The sequence below is a fragment of the Microchirus variegatus genome, assembly GCF_963457635.1.
Source record: "Microchirus variegatus genome assembly, chromosome: 3".
NCBI lineage: Eukaryota > Metazoa > Chordata > Actinopteri > Pleuronectiformes > Soleidae > Microchirus > Microchirus variegatus.
The window spans coordinates 12,412,651-12,430,295 of NC_139804.1; the positions used below are offsets into that span (position 1 = coordinate 12,412,651).

The window sequence follows — 17,645 nt, forward strand, 5'->3', positions numbered from 1 at the left end:
CAGAGGTTTACGACACTGGTGTGACCTTCATCAGCATATAGTATATAAGTAATAGTGAGAATAATGAAAATGTGGAGTAGACTGAGATTATTCAATATTTTTTTTTTCTTTTTTTTTAAAATAACATTTCTTTCTTTCAAAAAAAAAAAAAAAGAACAACAATGTGAAGTTTCTGTTGCATAGTGCCAAGCTTCCAGGGTATTTATTTTGATAATCTGTGCCAATTGTGTTTTCAGATGAGTTGCATTGAGAATGCAGAGAGTGTTTGACAAGTATGAGTGTTATCACTGGGGAATAATTAGTGCGGATGTGTGTGTGTGTGTGTGTGTGTGTGTGTGTGTGTGAAAACGCTGCGTCCTGCGACGGGACACTTGGTGAAAATCCCGCAGGCTCTGTCATCTCGGCTTAACAAATGAAATTCCAAAGAATTTGTGACTTGCTCCATCCTGAATACACCAGCAAACGTCCATGTAGTGTCTCTCGGAGCAGAGAGAACTTGAGGGGCCACAGAGGACAAAACAAATGTTGTCTTTTCTTTAGGACTCTTATCGTCACTCATGCATGGGTCTGACTGTGAAATAATTTTGTGTCCGTCCTCAAAGACAAGAACGTCTCCCCTGTATTGTACGTAGTAACACGCAAGCAATAATGAGAGAGGGTTGTTTGGAGCAGTGGTGGTGCAGTGAGGAGGAGGAGGAGGAGGAAGAGGAGGAAGAGGAGGGAGACATTTCTGCTTTCCACCATCATTGGTTAAAAACCAAGTTCAGGAATGAAAAAAGCCTGTGTTTCCCGACATGTTTCAAGGGCTTTAGGGTCACTTAAAAAGGCAAAAATGACCATAAAGAACATCCTGTTCAGGAGAGTAAAACACCAAATCTGCAGTTATTTTTTTTCCTGTTAAAAAACAAACAAACAAAACAACCCGAGCCACTCTGCATCATCGAACAGCCTTTGACCAAAAATCGCCCAATTCACATTTTCATGTTTTTTATTTATTTATTAAATAAACGATTGGTCTGTAGGCTGTAAAACCAAGCTGGAGATTTATTTTCACGCAGCCATTTTTGAGCAATACATGCGATTCTTGCAACGTCTTACGTTAATGTGACAATCTTATTGGTCCGTGAGAAAATGTGAATTCATGCGAGTCAAAGTCGTCCGTTATGTCAGCTTTACGACTCAAATGTGTGCAAAAACTTTCTTTGTTGGTGGATTCAACCTTAAAGTCCTTTGTTAAAAACCCAGTTGAAAATGTGCACCAGAAATCCAGCATTCAGAGAATCTGTTAGAATTAGAAAATATTATGAATATGCCTTTAATTATGTGTACCTTTAAGGGAATGGTATTTGCAAAGACAAAAATAGAGCAAAAAGACCAATTAATTTCTTAAAATGCATTGCTTTTTTTTTTGTTTTCTTTTTTTACATGTGTGAAAATGTCTTTTGTTGAACGAACAAAAACAGTAATAATATGCAGTAACTTAGTGTTGAAATTGTCTGCAGCAGTTTGGGTAGAAACAGACTTGGATGGATTCATAAATAATGACTGTATTTACACATTAAGGAACAACAGAATATTCCTTAATCTCGTGTCCTGTTTCAAGCTTTATCTTAGCAGTTAGCTTAGCATAAAAAACTGCATACAGAGCTGAAATGAAATTTTCAACCAGCACCTTGAAAAGTGTGATAATTAGAACATTATGACAGTGAGGAAGGTTTTTTTTTTTTGATGAGTCATTGATGCCCAGAGAGGCTATACAAGTACATTTATTTATATTTAGAAATTGTTCCAAGAACTAAAAATCTAGTGGCTCCTTTTTGCTTGAATTTAATTTTAAAGGAAAAACTAATACAATGGGGGTCAACCCTATGTTCCCACATTTCTAAGATTAGTCTCAAAATGAAACCCTACGGCACACCCCACGACCCTCCGGTGGAGGATAAAGCGGTAGATAATGGATGGATGGATGGAAACCACTGTGCGGAATACAGGGGGGTCTGGGGGGGTTAGACCCCCCTGATTGAGATTCAAGACCCCCTGAAAGCCTCAAATGCTAAATTTGAGGGGGGTCTAAACATGTTACAGTATAATTGGAAAGCATGTTTTTTTCCTAAAGATTTTTGTAATTTCAGTTTTACATATATGATCTACATACATAATACACTTTGCATGCTTTCTTATCATTTTTAACCAGACAAAATGTCAATTATTTTTATTTCTAATTGTGTATTTTTAATGGATTAATTCATTGCTTTCCAAATGGCGCTGTGGAAAAGGCCCACACAAGCCCACATCTTACAGGGAATGTTGCCAATACTGCAGGGGGGCACCTGGGGTGGTGACAGTATTGCGCAGCAAATGGGAGATGGGGACCCCCCCCCGATTATTAATGGGTATTTCGCACACTGATGGAAACCCTATGGTCCCACATTTCTTAAATTGAGTGTGAGCGCAGTCTTGGAGCGAAGTCAGGAGTACATTTCACTGATGTTGTACAGGTATAACAACAGTTTGGAAGCTCACTCCTTCAATTCGCCGGCCACGGGAATGAGTGGCTAACCCTTAACTGTCAGGCAGGGGTAGAAATGTGGGAACTGTGGGAACATGGGGGCCTAATTTAGAAAAAAAAACGTGGGAACATTTCCCCTCCTTATCTTAAGGTTAAATCATCAACATTTTAAACTGAATTTAAAAAAAAAAAAAAGATAATTTTTAGGCTTTTCTCTTTACGTGACGCTAACAAGCTGAACAGACATGAGTACTGAATTTTCTGTTTTTCAAACCCAATTTGTCCTTAAATGTTAAAAAGCTTCGACTCATCAGGCGTTTCCTCCCTCAGAGGTTTCTCTGTATTGCAGTAAAGATGTCGGTGTCTTTTATAACAGGATTGATTGCACACCACTGAATTTCTTAAAAAGAAACGGGGAATTCCACTAGATTTCACTCATGTTTTTATTTTTTAAGCAGCACTTCTACGCATTTTGCCAAAAAAATCATTGTAAATTATTGAAATACACTTAGAAAAATGAATTCTCAAGTCAAATTTGATGGAAACCCCGTCAGAAAAGCAGCCTCATGTGCCATTGTTATTGTTGTGTCTGCAGTATCCAACACTGACCTTTACAAACGCCCAGTTCTGTCAGCAATTAAGGACAAAGGGGTTGATCACGTCTGCATCTTGAGCCATTTTCCTGTTTATTTATAAATGTGTTTCTTTATTTTTTTCTGACCGAATTGTGAAACCATGGGAGCGCTTAACTCTTTACACCAATTCAACCCTAATTAAGATGAGTAAACATTCGACTGACAGATTGTTCCGATGCTAAAATCAAGAGGCCTTAATTCAGCAAAACTAGATTGTAAAAAGTCATTCCTGACACAAAAAAACAACTAAGACTCCTTTGAGCTGAAAGTCATGAGTGATTCATATATGAGATGTTATGTAAATCCACTTTTGTACTAATTTTTTTTTTTTTTTTTTTTACAGACTTTATTAAACTGTGATTTTGTAAGAAATAAAAGGCAAATGGTGAGTGGTTTTGTTGTCTCTTAAAAAAAAAAAAGACAATGTCACAGAAAATTAATACAAATATGACTTTTATTTATTTTTTAACATTCATAATTTTAGTAAACAAGCGGCTTCAAGGCTTTTATCCAGGAAAATATGAATAAAGACAAAGCAGCTGTTTTCCATTATTTACAGTTCCTTTGTCGTAAATAAGTTTATTACACTCCTGGGATGAAAATCTGCTTTGCAAAAGGGAACATTTATGGTGGTTTTCAGGTACGTTGGCATCTTTTCTCTTACTGTGCAGTTTGGATTGTGTGAATTGACGTCGTTGGTGAGAACTGCTGTGAAGTGAAACAAGCTCGCGTCCTGATGCTGCGACATCTCCGGTCAGGTTTTGGGGATTAAGAGGCTCATTAAAACATGAGCCATGGAAGTGACCCAACCATCAGGAGGATCCGCAACAGGACATAAACTCCTCAAGTTTAAATTCTAAAACTAAATGAGCCAACGTTTCTCGCCTTTTAAAAAGCAAAATAACCGAAGTTTATTTGATTTCAAGTTGCTTCTGGAAATTTTTTCCTTCATCTATCGACTTAAAACAGACAACAGGCTGAAACAGCAGCAGAATAATTCACCGTCATGTAAATAAAACAACCATCTTACTTTGAAGCCAATGTCTCAGTAAAGTTGCAAACCTGCGGATGGAGGTGGGTCGTGTCAATAAAATTAAGGAGAAATTAAGAGCAAGATGCAGCTTCTTCTAAAAAGGAATTCATAAATTTCATTATCAATAGCTTTTTTCATAAATAAATTACACATTTTTCAGAAAAGTGTCCTTATGCAGTTACATAGTGTCTGTCAGATTCAGTGCTCAAGAGGCTTAAGTTCATTTCTTCATGGCAACTGAGCAGCATCTCACTGGTTCAACCAAACAAGAGCGAAACATGGAGAGTATTCACTCACACATGCGTCACAAGTGGGAACTCGTCAGTTACCACACGTACCAGTTTGGTCCCGGTGAGTGAGTCAGAGTTGTCCGTCCCTTGTAAAAATGACAGAGTGGACGTGGAAAAGTTTGAAATCCACTGGGCACTTTGACCAGTAGACCACCACGGTCCTCACTGTCAGTTCAGTTTGATGGGCAGGTCCGCTCCGTATCTGCGGAGGAACTTGTCGTGGTTATGGTCGACGGACCAGAGGGGCGGGAGGTGGCGCGGCCTCATGGTTGTGAGGAAGTGCTGACGCCAGCAACGCTCCAGGTACATTAGGCCCCGCAGGCCCTGCTCAGCGCGAGTCTGCACCACCTTCAGACCGTGGGGCACAAATGCCGTGTTGAAGATCCTTCATAGGAGAGAAGGACAAGTTCTGTGTGATGTTGTCACTGAGCAGAAAACCAACCGACACAGCTGGGTCCTACTCTGCATCACTTACACTTTTCCCTTCCATGACAAAGATATTCAGAAACTGAAAGCAGTATTAATAAGTATTAATGGCAATGTGAAATGTTAGGTTTGGTGTAGTTTAAATCATTATATACATATTATATTGCTACACTGATGAAGTTGTTGATAGCACACTGTAATATCATGGAAAACAGTTAACCTAGATTGTTGGTGGTGATCTACAGTGGTATGCAAAAGTTTGGGCACCCCTGTAAATTTTCATGATTTTCCTTTATAAATCATTGGTTGTTTGGATAACACATTTCATATATCATATAGGAGACAAAATCTGTGATATTTGAGAAGTGAAATAAAGTCTATATGATTTACAGAAAGTGAGCAAGAATTATTTAAACAAAATTAGGCATGTGCATACATTTAGGCACCAGTAAAGAAAGTTTGTGCATCCTCCTTTTGCAGAAATAACAGCCTCTAAGTACCGTCCAGTTCAGTCAGGTTTGATGGTTTCCGAGCATGGACAGTCCGCTTTAAATCACACCACAAATGGTCAATATTCAGGTCTGGGGACTGAGATGGTCATTCCAGAATGTTGTATTTGTTCCTCTGCATGAATGCCTAAGTAGATTTTGAGCAGTGTTTAGGGTCGTTGTCTTGTTGAAAGATCCAGCCCCGGCACAACTTCAACTTTGTCACTGATTCCTGGACATTGTTCTCCAGAATCTGCTGATATTGAGTGGAATCCATGAATCCTGAATAGTTGAACAATGCACAGTGACACCATCTGCAGCAAGATGATGTTGTAGGTCTTTGGAGCTGGTCTGTGGGTTGACTGTGACTGTTCTCACCATCCTTCACCTCTGCTTATCTGAGATTTTTCTTGGTCTGCCACTTCGGGCCTTAACTAGAACTGTGCCTGTGGTCTTCACATTCCTCACAATGTTCCTCACAGTTGAAACTGAGAGCTTAAATCTCTGAGATAGCTTTCTGTATCCTTCCCCTAAACCATGGCGTTGAACAATCATTGTTTTCAGGTCATTTGAGAGTTGTTTTGAGGCTCCCATGTTGCCACTCCTCAGAGAAGATGCAAAGAGGAGAAACATTTACAATTGGCCTCCTTAAATACACTTTCTCATGATTGGATTCACCTGTGTATGGAGGTCAAAGGTCACCAAACCAACTTTGAGTTACAATAATTAGTGCTAAAGGTCAATCAAATCACAACGGTGCCTAAATGTATGCACATGCCTCATTTTGTTTAAATGATTTTTTTTTATCTTTATTTCACTTCTCAAATATCACTGTTTGTCTCCTATATGATATATTTAACTGACATTTCTTATCCAAACAACCAATGAATTATAAAGGAAAATCATGAACATTTACAGGGGTGCCCATACTTCTGCATACTACTGTATATAGTGCCGAGTTTAACTTTATTTCTGAAAGTTAACTAAACCCAGTATCGTTTAGTTCTGGAGAAAAGAATAATCAATAGGATTACATTTGTGAGTGAAATCTCACCTCGTCCCCAGATCAGCAGCCTTCTGCAGCATCTCGTCGGTCAGCTCCTCCATCTCGCTCACACTGTAGAAATTCATGATCAACATCTGAAGCTCCTCTCGTCTCTGCTCCGGCAGTTCGTCACTGGCGGTGATCAGAGCCCGGGCCGCCGACCGCACCTTCCGCCGGTCTGTGTCCTCATGCAGACGGACTCCCTCCTCACAGCCCTGAGGAGCGCCAAACTCCTCAGCTAGCTGCTGCTTCAGGAAACCGTCATGCACGTTGGACGCAGCGTGGCAGCTGGTGCAGAGCAGCAGGATATCGTGTGAGTTGTGGTCCTTCATCTCTGTGGGGAAATGCCGCCTGTACTCATGTGGCACGATGTTTTTCCTGTGTGACCGGAGGAAATGTTGCCTTAATCACAGCGGCGAGGTAATGTACAATGTTTCCCTACAAAATAAGAGACGTTTGGAAGACTGAACCACTTGGCTAACATAGCAATCTTCAAAAATTTGTGATGCAATATAATTTATGTCAAGCTTCAAATGATGGTGTTATAGATGTGAAACAACATGGAGCATTACCACAAAATATATCAAAAATATTAACTAGAATCAAATGCAAGGAAGAAAACATACCCATGAATTAGTTTTTTGTTTGTTATTGGCATGCAACAATTTCTGATTTTCAAATGTTATTGGTTGGCCCTAAATGACAGATTAAGATTCAAAAACTGAAAAGGGTAACGATGAGCCGAAATGACATGCTCGTCCTTATCTGTCAGATTACTCGCTATAAGGACATGAGTGGACGGGGTATGGGGCGATTCGGGCAAAGCACTACCAACTAGGAGAAAGATATTCCTTTCAACCGTCTCTGCCAGCAAAAGTAGTTATCATCTGTGTTCTAGACATTATCTGTCATTGTCCAATCAGAATCACCAGATTCAAGTCATGTTTTAAATGGTCCCGCCTCTCCGGGCGATTTCATTGAGGAAAATATACAATAAAAGCATAGCATGTATTACACATGACACCTCTAAAGCAGTGTTTCCCAACCCCAGTCCTCAGGGAACACTGCCCTGCATGTTTTAGATGTTGTCCTGTTCCAAAACACCTGATTCAGATGAACAGCTTGTTATCAGGCTTCTGCAGAGCTTGATAACAAGCTGACCATTTGAATCAGGATTGGGACCAGGGTTGGGTAACACCGCTCTAAAGCATCAAGATGGCGCTGGCATGAAATCTAATAAAAACCAGGTGGTTCTTATGGGTGACATGACTGGTTGCTACTTGGATAAAACTGATAAGTTAAAGGTGCCATATGTAAGAATGTGGCCAAAAACAGTTACTACATTTAAATTCAAAATACAGAGGTCTTTTAAGTTTTGTTTTCTGACATAACTGGCAACCCTTGGTTGCTCGGCAGCTGAGACTCTACTGCCTGCAATGATTGGTAGACGGCGGTAGGTGGCACCACATGCCAAAACATGATTTCAAAACATAAACATGATTTGCAGTCTGCAAAATATTTTTTTTAATGCAAATATTTTGTCTGTACTGTTGTTGTTGGTGAGTTCAGTTTGTTATATGAACATTATTCCTGAGTCTATGTGACATATTAGGGGGATTTTATGGCCACCTTTTTATATTTATTACATAATGCACCTTTAAGAAACGGGATGATTTCATAAAAAGACCCTGAAATTCTAAACATTCATAAGCAACTGTGAGGTAAGGTGACATCTTACCTGATGTAGGAATCTGCTTTGCCACACACCACACACAGATTCTCCTTGGCAGTGAGATAATAATCCTGCTGTGAGTCAGGACGTCCCGACGGCTCAAACAGCAACTTTACGATAAAAGGATCTTCACTCTGAAGAACTGGGTCACACACAGACTTTTACTATTGTCATAATCATCATCATCATCATGAAGGAAATGCAGGTACATTTAAAGCTATACTATGCAACAAATTAGGTATTTTATTCAGTCAACATATACAGATGTAAGTTTGAGAGGAAACGCAACCATCTGAAGAAGAACTACTTTGTATCATCTTACCTCCTATTCCTTTATCCAGGTACCACTTGGCTTTCTTCTTGTCACAGGTGCACAGTGGCTGACCATCAGGAGCATAGAGGAAGCAGTTATCATAGAGGGGAGACTTCCTGTAGGAGGAGATGTTAAGAATAACCTTTAGCCGATTTAGGATGTCTCATTTAAAACTATTTCATTCTGTTTTAGATTATGAAACTGGCACCATGCATTTGGAGCTCTTGTTCCAATAGCACCATCAAACGATCAAATAACATAAAATTGCATGGCATTTGTGATGTCTTTTTATGACTTTAAGGAGACATTATATATCATCGGTTTACTTTTAATTTAATTTAAATCTGACCAGCACAATTTTATGAAAACACAAAAAACATACACACAGATGTGTGGAAACATCTGAAAAACCATAAGTCTCCTCTAAAAGGTTGCAAAGAATTTATTTAAACATTGTGATATCACTTAATACGCAACAACGGTATTTTAAATGGTTAATACTGACCATAAAGCGCTAGAATACATAAATTCATGCATATTTGTGAGGTAGATCATTTTAGTATACTTTACAGTATTTACAACGTATGATGTGACCAGGGTCCGACACCGTCTTTAGCACTCCTGTACTGACAGTTTGCTTACTCAGTTATTTACCTCTACCCAGCAACAACAACAACGGGCCCCGCCAGCGGCGTTTAAAAATGCATTGTGGGAAATGTGCTGGACTATGGCTCAGACTGAAGAAGAGACCACATGGATCACCACTCCCCAGCATCTTACGAGTTAAGTAAGAGTAAAGTTCCAGCATGACAGAGACTGCAACCTTCCTTGTTTCTCCAAAACATGACTGACCACTGGCCGTCGGACTCCTCCGTGCACCGAGCAGATAGAACTGCGGACAGCAGTAAATCCAAAAGGTATGTCTAACAACAGATGGTGCGACCCGAGGAATACATCCAACCTGTCCCGCTCCTGCTCTCCCCATTTGGAATACCTTACCATCATGCGCCGGCCATTCTACCTGCCCCGTGAGGACACGTGAAGTGAAGCACTGGTCTGTCCAATCAGAGGCCGAGTTGTAGGAAACACTCACTGATGTAGACTGGGAAATGCTCCGGCAGAGCTCAAGATGACATCGGTGAGTTTACAGATGTAGCAACCAGCTTCATTAGCATACTAGAGGACAACATCATCCCCACAGTCACCATCAGAACATTCCCCAACCAGTCGACCAATCCGTCTGGGAAGCGGTGAATGCCTGAACAGCAGCATACGGAGAGGGCCTCCAGAGTGAGAACAAGGAGAAATCCTATCGAGTTCGGCGAGCAGTGAGGCCAAACGTCGGTACTGGAAGCAGGTAGAGTCTCACGTCCACCACGGAGACTCCCGTCGGTTATGGTATGGACTGCGCACCGTAAAGGAGGGAAGAACACCACCACTCTTAATGCAGACTCTGCGTTCCCTGTATGCCGGACGGACTACAAGGACAGCTGTGCTGATAACCTGACTGGTCTTTACCAACATCTTTAATGAGTCTCTGGCTAATTCCATGGTCCTTGCATGCCTCGAAAAAAAAAAACACTGTGCCAGTGCCAAAGCACAACAAGCCCTCCAGCCTGAATGACTATCGACATGTGGAACTTACTTCAGTAGTCATGAAGGCGTTTGAGATGCTTGTAAAAAGGACTCCATCTGCTCCTTTACCCCCAGCTCTGCAGTTCGTCTATTGTCCAAATAGGTCCACTGAGGATGCCTCAGATACCCATGACTGCGTGGCCACTCAAGCCGCCAACTACATTGTCAAGTTTGCCGACGATACTGTAGTGCTGGATCTCATCTCCAACAACGATGAGACGGCCTACAGGAAGGAGGTGGCGATACTGGAGAGATGATGCCAGGATAACTGCCTCCAGCTGAAAGTCAGCAAAACCAAGGAGATGATAGTGGATTATTGAAAGAGGCAAGACTCGCACTCTCCTCATCGACGGTGCTCCAATGGATGTGGAAAACAACATCAAGTACCTGGGAGTTCAACTCTCCGACGAGCTCACCTGGTGTACACACAACCTGAGACAGCTGAGGAGTTTCAGGGTCTCCACCAAGATCCTGAAAACCTTCCACACAGGCGCTGTCGAGAGCGTTTTGACAACAAGCATCTGCCCAGCCCAGGACCGTAAGGAGAGTGCAGAGACCTGTGAAAGCAGCCCAGCGCTTCATTGACTCAGACCTGCCCACTCTTCGGGACACTTACACCACACACACACACAAACACACAAACACACGATTCGATTTGTATCATGATCTTTGACCCACGATACGATACATTCCACAATTTTTTTTTTAATTTACAAAACATTTTATTTAAACATTTACTTATATAACAACTTAATGTGTGCGCTGGAACAGGTTTTTTCTGCTCCTGTGGGTTTGATCCATCTGTGCTTTAACTGTGTTTGGGGAACATAAGAATGGTTTATATGAGCTTTTAGCTGAGTTTCTGACCTTTCTGTGGGTATGCAGCATGTCTGTGTTTATTAAAGTTAGACGTGGTTTTATGACGCTTTTGTCGCTGCGTCAGATGCTGCCCCCGGTAGTGGGGACATCAGTAAAGAAGAGATTAACGCGATTAAAAAACATAACGCGTTAATGATGACTGTAGTTAATTAATCACAATTAACGTGATATATTGACACCCCTAATAAAAATAAGTTTGGTAGCACTAACAGCTCATATCATGTGGCTGACAGGAAAAATAACTGGGAGTTTTCGATTTCGATACGCATATCGTTACAGCCCTAATATATACATACTGCTCTTTACACTGTCATTTTATCACAACGCTCTCATTCCTTTCTGATAATTACTGTTTTATTGCCTACCCATTGTGCATATACATTTATATTTTCCAGTTCTACATGTAAGTCCAGTCAGAGCGCCTCAAAATACATTTTACTCTGTGTTACTGTGTAACATATGAATGTGAAAAGTGAAAAATAAAAAACCTTGAATCCTCGTATAGTCACTTTCCTTTGCGAAGCAGAAACCACTAAAGAAAGAAAACTCCCAATCCACGCTACATAATCTCACAATTATATGAGATATTACAAAATGTGTGCCTTCCCAAAATAGATAGGATAAAAGAGGAGAGGGAAAGAGTTCGGATCCCTGATACCTCCCAATGTGTGGGAAGAGAGTCTGGAGCACATCCATGAATGTTCTATAAACGCCCGACAATGTCTGATTCAATTTAAAGTATTGCACAGACTACACTACTCCAAAACAAAGCTGCATAGAATATTTCCTGAAGTCTCCTTGTGTGTGAGAAATGTGAGTCCATGGAGGCTACCCTATCTCATAGTTTCGCTCTCTGCCCCAAACTTCAAAGCTACTGGCATGAAATATTTGATTTCTTTTCATTGGTTTTGGAGATTCGACTAGACACAGATCCTATTTTAATAATTCTGGGGAAATCTGAGGGGCTAAAGAAGCTAAATAGTGCACAACAGCGTCTTGTGGCATACGGCCTTATAACGGCAAAAAACAGATATGAACTGTTTTTTTTTTGTTTTTTTTGTTCCGTCCTGTCTGTTTGACCTGCATTGTTTACGTGCCACTAATTTTGACAGGGATTAAAAAAAAACAAAAAAACAAGGAAACTCAACTGTCGACTGTTAATTTCTCTGTTTTGTCACCGGTTTCCGAATAAACACATTTGAAACAAGAAAGAAAACTTTCCCTGAGCTCAAAGAAACAGCCAGTGTCCAGCTTTATATTAATACAATTTTCATATATTGGGAGGCTAAAATTACTGAGGCATCATTTATAAGCCACATCACCCAGCTTTAATTTCTAGTCATTTGTAGTTGTCCTGTTACCTTGCAGAATATCCCACGCCCAGCGGCTTCCTCTTGCTATTCTTTCGAGGGTCTGGGACTTGCTGATCTCCAGACTCCGGGCTTTCATAAATGGGGACTTTCCGCGTCCTTCGTCTCCTCTCCTTCTCTGTGGTGCCGTCGTCTCCTTCTCCTCGGCCCCTGAAGGGAACATCCACCAGGCCCTGGCAGCGGGCAGCCAGTTCAGTGTAGGAGCTCCCGCTGGAAGAGACGAGTCCGGTTTCAGCTCGGAGGCCAAGGAGATGAAGGAAGAGAGCGATGGAAACCTGGGCGTCTCTGGCAGCATAAGTCATCTGGAGTACACACAAGACAAAGAATGATGAAGGAGAATATATTTACCCTCCCTGAATCCTAATTTAAATATTTTCTTAAAAAAAAAGATCCAGTGTGTAAAATTTAGGTAAAATCATTTCCCTGTGGCAGAAATGTAAAGATTAACAGAACATTCACCTGATGGTATGATTTTTTCTTTTTAAATCATGCCAGAATTAACCTTTTTTATTTATATTAGAAGCATGTCAGCTCTGGGGTTTTCAGGGGGGTCTCAAAACCATAAACCTTGTATTTGGGTTGGTTTATCGCTGTGATCCGTTTCCAGTTGGGGGGGGGGGGGGGGTGGTGATGTTTTTTTCTGCTTTTTTTGGCTTGTCAGCTGCACGTCAAAGAGGAAATGCATGGATACTTTATATGCAGCCACTCCTGCATGGGCTCGTTACTGCTACTTCAAGAAGCTTGAGATAGAAAAGGAAAAACGCATTGCAAAAGAACTAAATTGTGGCCGTTACAGCGCAAATCTTTGGCAGTACTTCTTAACAAAAGGAGGGATGCTTCTGGTCATGCCGACGCCGATCTCTTTTCTGCTCTACTCTGCTATGTGGACGAAGCAGGAGAGGAGAATCATCTACTTGGGACACAGTCGAAACTTTCTCCAGAGCTTATGTACAACATATCCTGGCCGACGGTTGCTAATCCGGCGTCGAACAAGAGTGTAGCGCCAGAGAGACGCCTCAATTTCAAGTGATGAAATCAAGTTTAACCCTCTCAGTCCATTCTGATAGTTTCACTAGTTTTCCACCGGAGGACGGTGCTGAACGCCGCTCCAACGCTAAACAGACCGTGTGTGACTGCAGTTGATAAACATGAAGTGTGATGGGGATACTCAGAGAGGGCAGACAACCTGAACAGAGGACAATATGTGCCCCTCAGAAGTCTGTGTAAGACACGTTTCAGTTATTTCTGTCATATTAACTCATTCACTGCCACTAACATCTATAGACGTCAATTCGCTCCCGAACGTTCGGTTCAAGCCCTTTGTAGGTCTGTGAGCAAAATTGCACACTCATAATGAAATGATTATATAAAGGTCTATTTGCATAATTTTGGTGATAGTTTTGGTGGTCATAGTGAGTACAGAGAGTACAGGTGAGGTTTTATTTGTCACATTTTGGCACCATCTGTGCCATTATTTCATACACGCATTATTAAGAGTAGGGATGGGACTTTTTTGTCGACAAATCGATCGACAATCGACACGTGCGCACCTCGGCAAAAAAATTTATAGTAAAAAAAGTCGGTGTCACAAACACGTAAAGTTCACGACCATGGAGGTTAAAGAAGCTGTGCAGGAAAAGGTGATCCTGCTGTCCAGGCTCTCTGCGCTCTCACATGATGATGCGCGCGTCACCGGCTCGTTCTCTCGAGTGGCTGTGCGCGTCCAAGCGTGTGTGTGTGCGTGCAGTGTGAACGAGGTTGCGCTTAAGTTTAGGACGGGAGTGGGGGACATAACACGAGAGCTAAATGAAGACGGCATCTCACCCAGTTAGGATCACTGTACTTCACTCTGGTGGACACCTAACGAGCGCAGGTTCAAAAACCTGAGCCGTCTGGTGAGTGACGACACACGCGTTCCAGCGGAGAGTCCGCTTTTTTTCCTTTTTTTTGCCCCTCATTTTTATTATCGATGTTCTGATGGTCAATAATGGACATTACAGCCATGTTTTTGAGCCTAAAAATTAAACACATGGACCTCGACAATCGACTCTAAAAATGTGTGAAATTCCCATCCCTAATTAAGAGCTTCTCTGGGTTCCCCAAACCTTCATATTTAAAGGAGGTTTCTAATACAACGTACACGATGCACCACAACTGTCGCCAACGCAGAAATAACAAATTTAACTGGGAGCGTGAAGGGTAAAACTAATCTATGGCTCCAACTTTTCTCAGAAAAAAAACCATCTCACATTAGACCCCATTGTTAAATTATTCTATTAATTTAAGTGCATCTGAAATAATCAGTACCTGCTCCAGAGTCAGTTCATCTGCTTCCCAGTCACTGCAGCGCAGCTCCAGAGATTTATCCAGACACACATTCAACAGATCTGCTGCCAGGAACTTCAGACTGAGGCCGTTAGTTGCTTTAGCTTGCCTAAAAATTGAGAGAAATGCACATAATCACTTTCCAATAAACAAGTTCTTAACATGTAACCAAAACAAAAATTACATCACATCAGCGCTCCTGGGGAGAAAAAAGCACAAAAAATCATTAACCAAACAGTACCTTTGTCTTAAGGCAAGGTAGCGCAGGTCGACAGTGCATGACAGAGATAGACCGTAGTCACGCGTCAGCCGTTTGCCATCTTCATAACAACCGACACCAACTTTCAAAACGTGGGGGTCTCGAAGGACTTCCATTAAGCTGAGCGGGAACGTCTGCTGACCACTTCGAAATGGCAGCAGCCTCACTAGGATGCACAGACCCGAGTATGAGGCCATCTGTAAGAGAGATACGGCGGAAGGCTGGCCCTTCACTGAGACCTACGGAGAGGAAACAAAGTCAGAGACAAGAAAGAGAGACACTTAAAATGTTAGAGGAGGTTTAGAGGAAAATTCCAACCCTTTAACATGAAATTGTGAAACTTTTTTTTCAAAAATTTCTGCAGAAAGATAAGTCTTTTCTCATTAACGATGTTAGAATTAATGTGTTTGAAAACAGATGATTGGTATGTAGCAAATGCAAGTAGAAAACAAATTGGAATAGAATAGAATGATTTCAGGAAAAAGACTGGATCAATCACTTTGTAACAAAGTAAAATACATAAATGAAGCTGCTGTTCTCCTTAGAGACTGTAAGAAATAATTCTGCTGCCTCTGTCACAGTATCAGTCTGCCTGTATCAGTTTAGGGTGTCTAACGTACGGCCCACAGGCTACTGTAAGCGGCGCTGGGTACCACACTTCTTTTGATTTGAAATAATCAAGACATAAAGTTCATAAAGTAATTTTTTATATTTATTCCCAATTAAGATGCACTGGTATACTTTGCTTTACACTTTGTTAGACTTAAACCAATTTTTAAAAACTTTGTGTCTAACTCAAATGTGGCAAAGTGGTTACTGGTTAGTAACACATTTTCCTGTGGGATGACAAAGTACGACTTTTGTCATTTTTCCTCTCTCTTTACATGCACCTTAAAGCTCCCAGAGAGTTGTCCTATCGCACATATATGTGAGTTATGGCGATCTACTTGCATTAATTAATGTTTTTACGGTCAAAAACCTCCTAATTGCTGCAAACAAGCCAATAGAAATCTCTCCTCACTGAAGCACTCGTCAGCCGCGCAGTTTCAGACGAAAATCTCACGCAACAGGACTACACAGTGTAGGCAAAAACAAGAGAGCTCCGACACAGGCTGAATCATTAAGGCTGGATTTTTCCTCTTTTATACTTTAAACATGCAAAAGTTATCTCTTACGCCATTTGTCTTTACCCATTCACAGTCGAGCCCCAGCATAGGGAAGACTGACAGCTCCTCCTGCATCAGTGGCCACAGCTGCTGCCATTCCTCCTCAGAGCTCACCATAACTGGTTTCACTCCCAGCAGCTGTTCAGAGGAAGGGATCTGTATAGGAGGAGAAAGTGGAGGTGGAGGTGGAAGGGGCTTCTCTTCAAGGTTCCGAGGTTGGACGCATCGACATTCCCCAGACGTGATCTCCTTTTCCATGGGACACAACGCCTCCATGCTTTCATCCACCTTCTGGACAGAAGGCAGCCTCTTCCTTTTTGTTCGGTAAACTCGCCATATGAGCAGCCCCCCCAGCGTGGCCCCCAGTACTGTTGTTATGACAGCAGTTAGAGGCCCTCGATGAGACATGGTGACTTGTAGTGATTTTCAACAGGCTGAAAAGTAAAAGCCAAGAAAAACTGTCTGCAAGTATCAAAATGTATAACTGTAAATGACACAATGAGGCGAAAAACAATCGATAAAAAAAAAACAAGTGGGGGATATTTTACCTGTGAAGCTCCTAGGACAGGGGTTGCAAGTAAATTTCACCTAGGGCCTATTGAATACCAAGCCAGCATATGATCTCTTCATCAAGCTTTGTTTTCTTATTTCTTTTTAAAATATAGTGTCTTAAATCCAATCCAACAAGAGATGTGTTGGTTTAGAATAAGGAACAATGTGCCACAGACTGTTACTAGTGTCTTAAAACTGCTCTTTTTATTTTTCCCCCCAGAATAAAGGTTCTAAATTCAGCATGGCCATCATTTTAAACATACATGTATGAATTTTATGAAAAAAAAAATCCTTATTTTTTTCCTCCCTGGCCAGATATTAATACTGGCTTGACAGTTTTGGCTGACGGGTCGCCAGTTGCTGACCACTGTTCCTGGAAAACAAACAAATCCAAAATTCTTCATTCCACCTACAGAAAATGTAGACCATTCATGTAAGAAACAATTTTGTTGGACCACTACACGTTAAATATCGAACCTGCAATGATTAACCGATTATAAAATTAATCACCAAGTATTTTGATAATTGATTTGACTGGTTTGAGTTTTCTGATTTTTCAGCTTCTTAATTGTGAATGCTTTCTGGTTTCTTTACTCCATATAACATTGATTAATCAAGAAAATAATCAACAGATCAATTATGAAAATAATCTTTCAGATGCTGGCCTGTATTAGGCTGTAGCCTGACAAAAATTAATCTCATTCTACAACATGCCAGTAAAATGACACCTTGTTCTAGTAAACACACTGTATGATTTAATCACCACGCTTTAGGGCTGCAAGAATTATTAATCAATCACTAAATAAATCGTTGATTGATAATCGATGAATAGGTTTCATTAATTAAAACCAGGTCTCCAGAAAATATTCATAAAGAAATCCTTAAAACTGATACATTTTTGGTTTGTGGATAAAACAAGACGGCTGAGAATATCAGGTTTGAGAAACACCGATAAGCATTTTTTTTAAATCAAGATATTTTTCAACAG

At 41.0% G+C, this 17,645-nt stretch overlaps 1 protein-coding gene across 1 annotated transcript; it reads right to left on the reverse strand.

The window, feature by feature from the left end:
- Nucleotides 1-3,716: 3,716 nt before the first annotated feature.
- Nucleotides 3,717-16,524, reverse strand: exd2 (exonuclease 3'-5' domain containing 2). The gene is made up of 8 exons (XM_083887397.1): nucleotides 16,115-16,524; nucleotides 14,922-15,178; nucleotides 14,663-14,789; nucleotides 12,347-12,657; nucleotides 8,481-8,587; nucleotides 8,165-8,300; nucleotides 6,436-6,804; nucleotides 3,717-4,852 (listed from the first exon to the last, which is right to left on the reverse strand). Exons 1-8 carry the CDS (start codon nucleotides 16,511-16,513, stop codon nucleotides 4,636-4,638), a joined length of 1,923 nt encoding a protein of 640 aa, XP_083743523.1. The 5' UTR covers nucleotides 16,514-16,524; the 3' UTR covers nucleotides 3,717-4,635.
- Nucleotides 16,525-17,645: the final 1,121 nt, after the last annotated feature.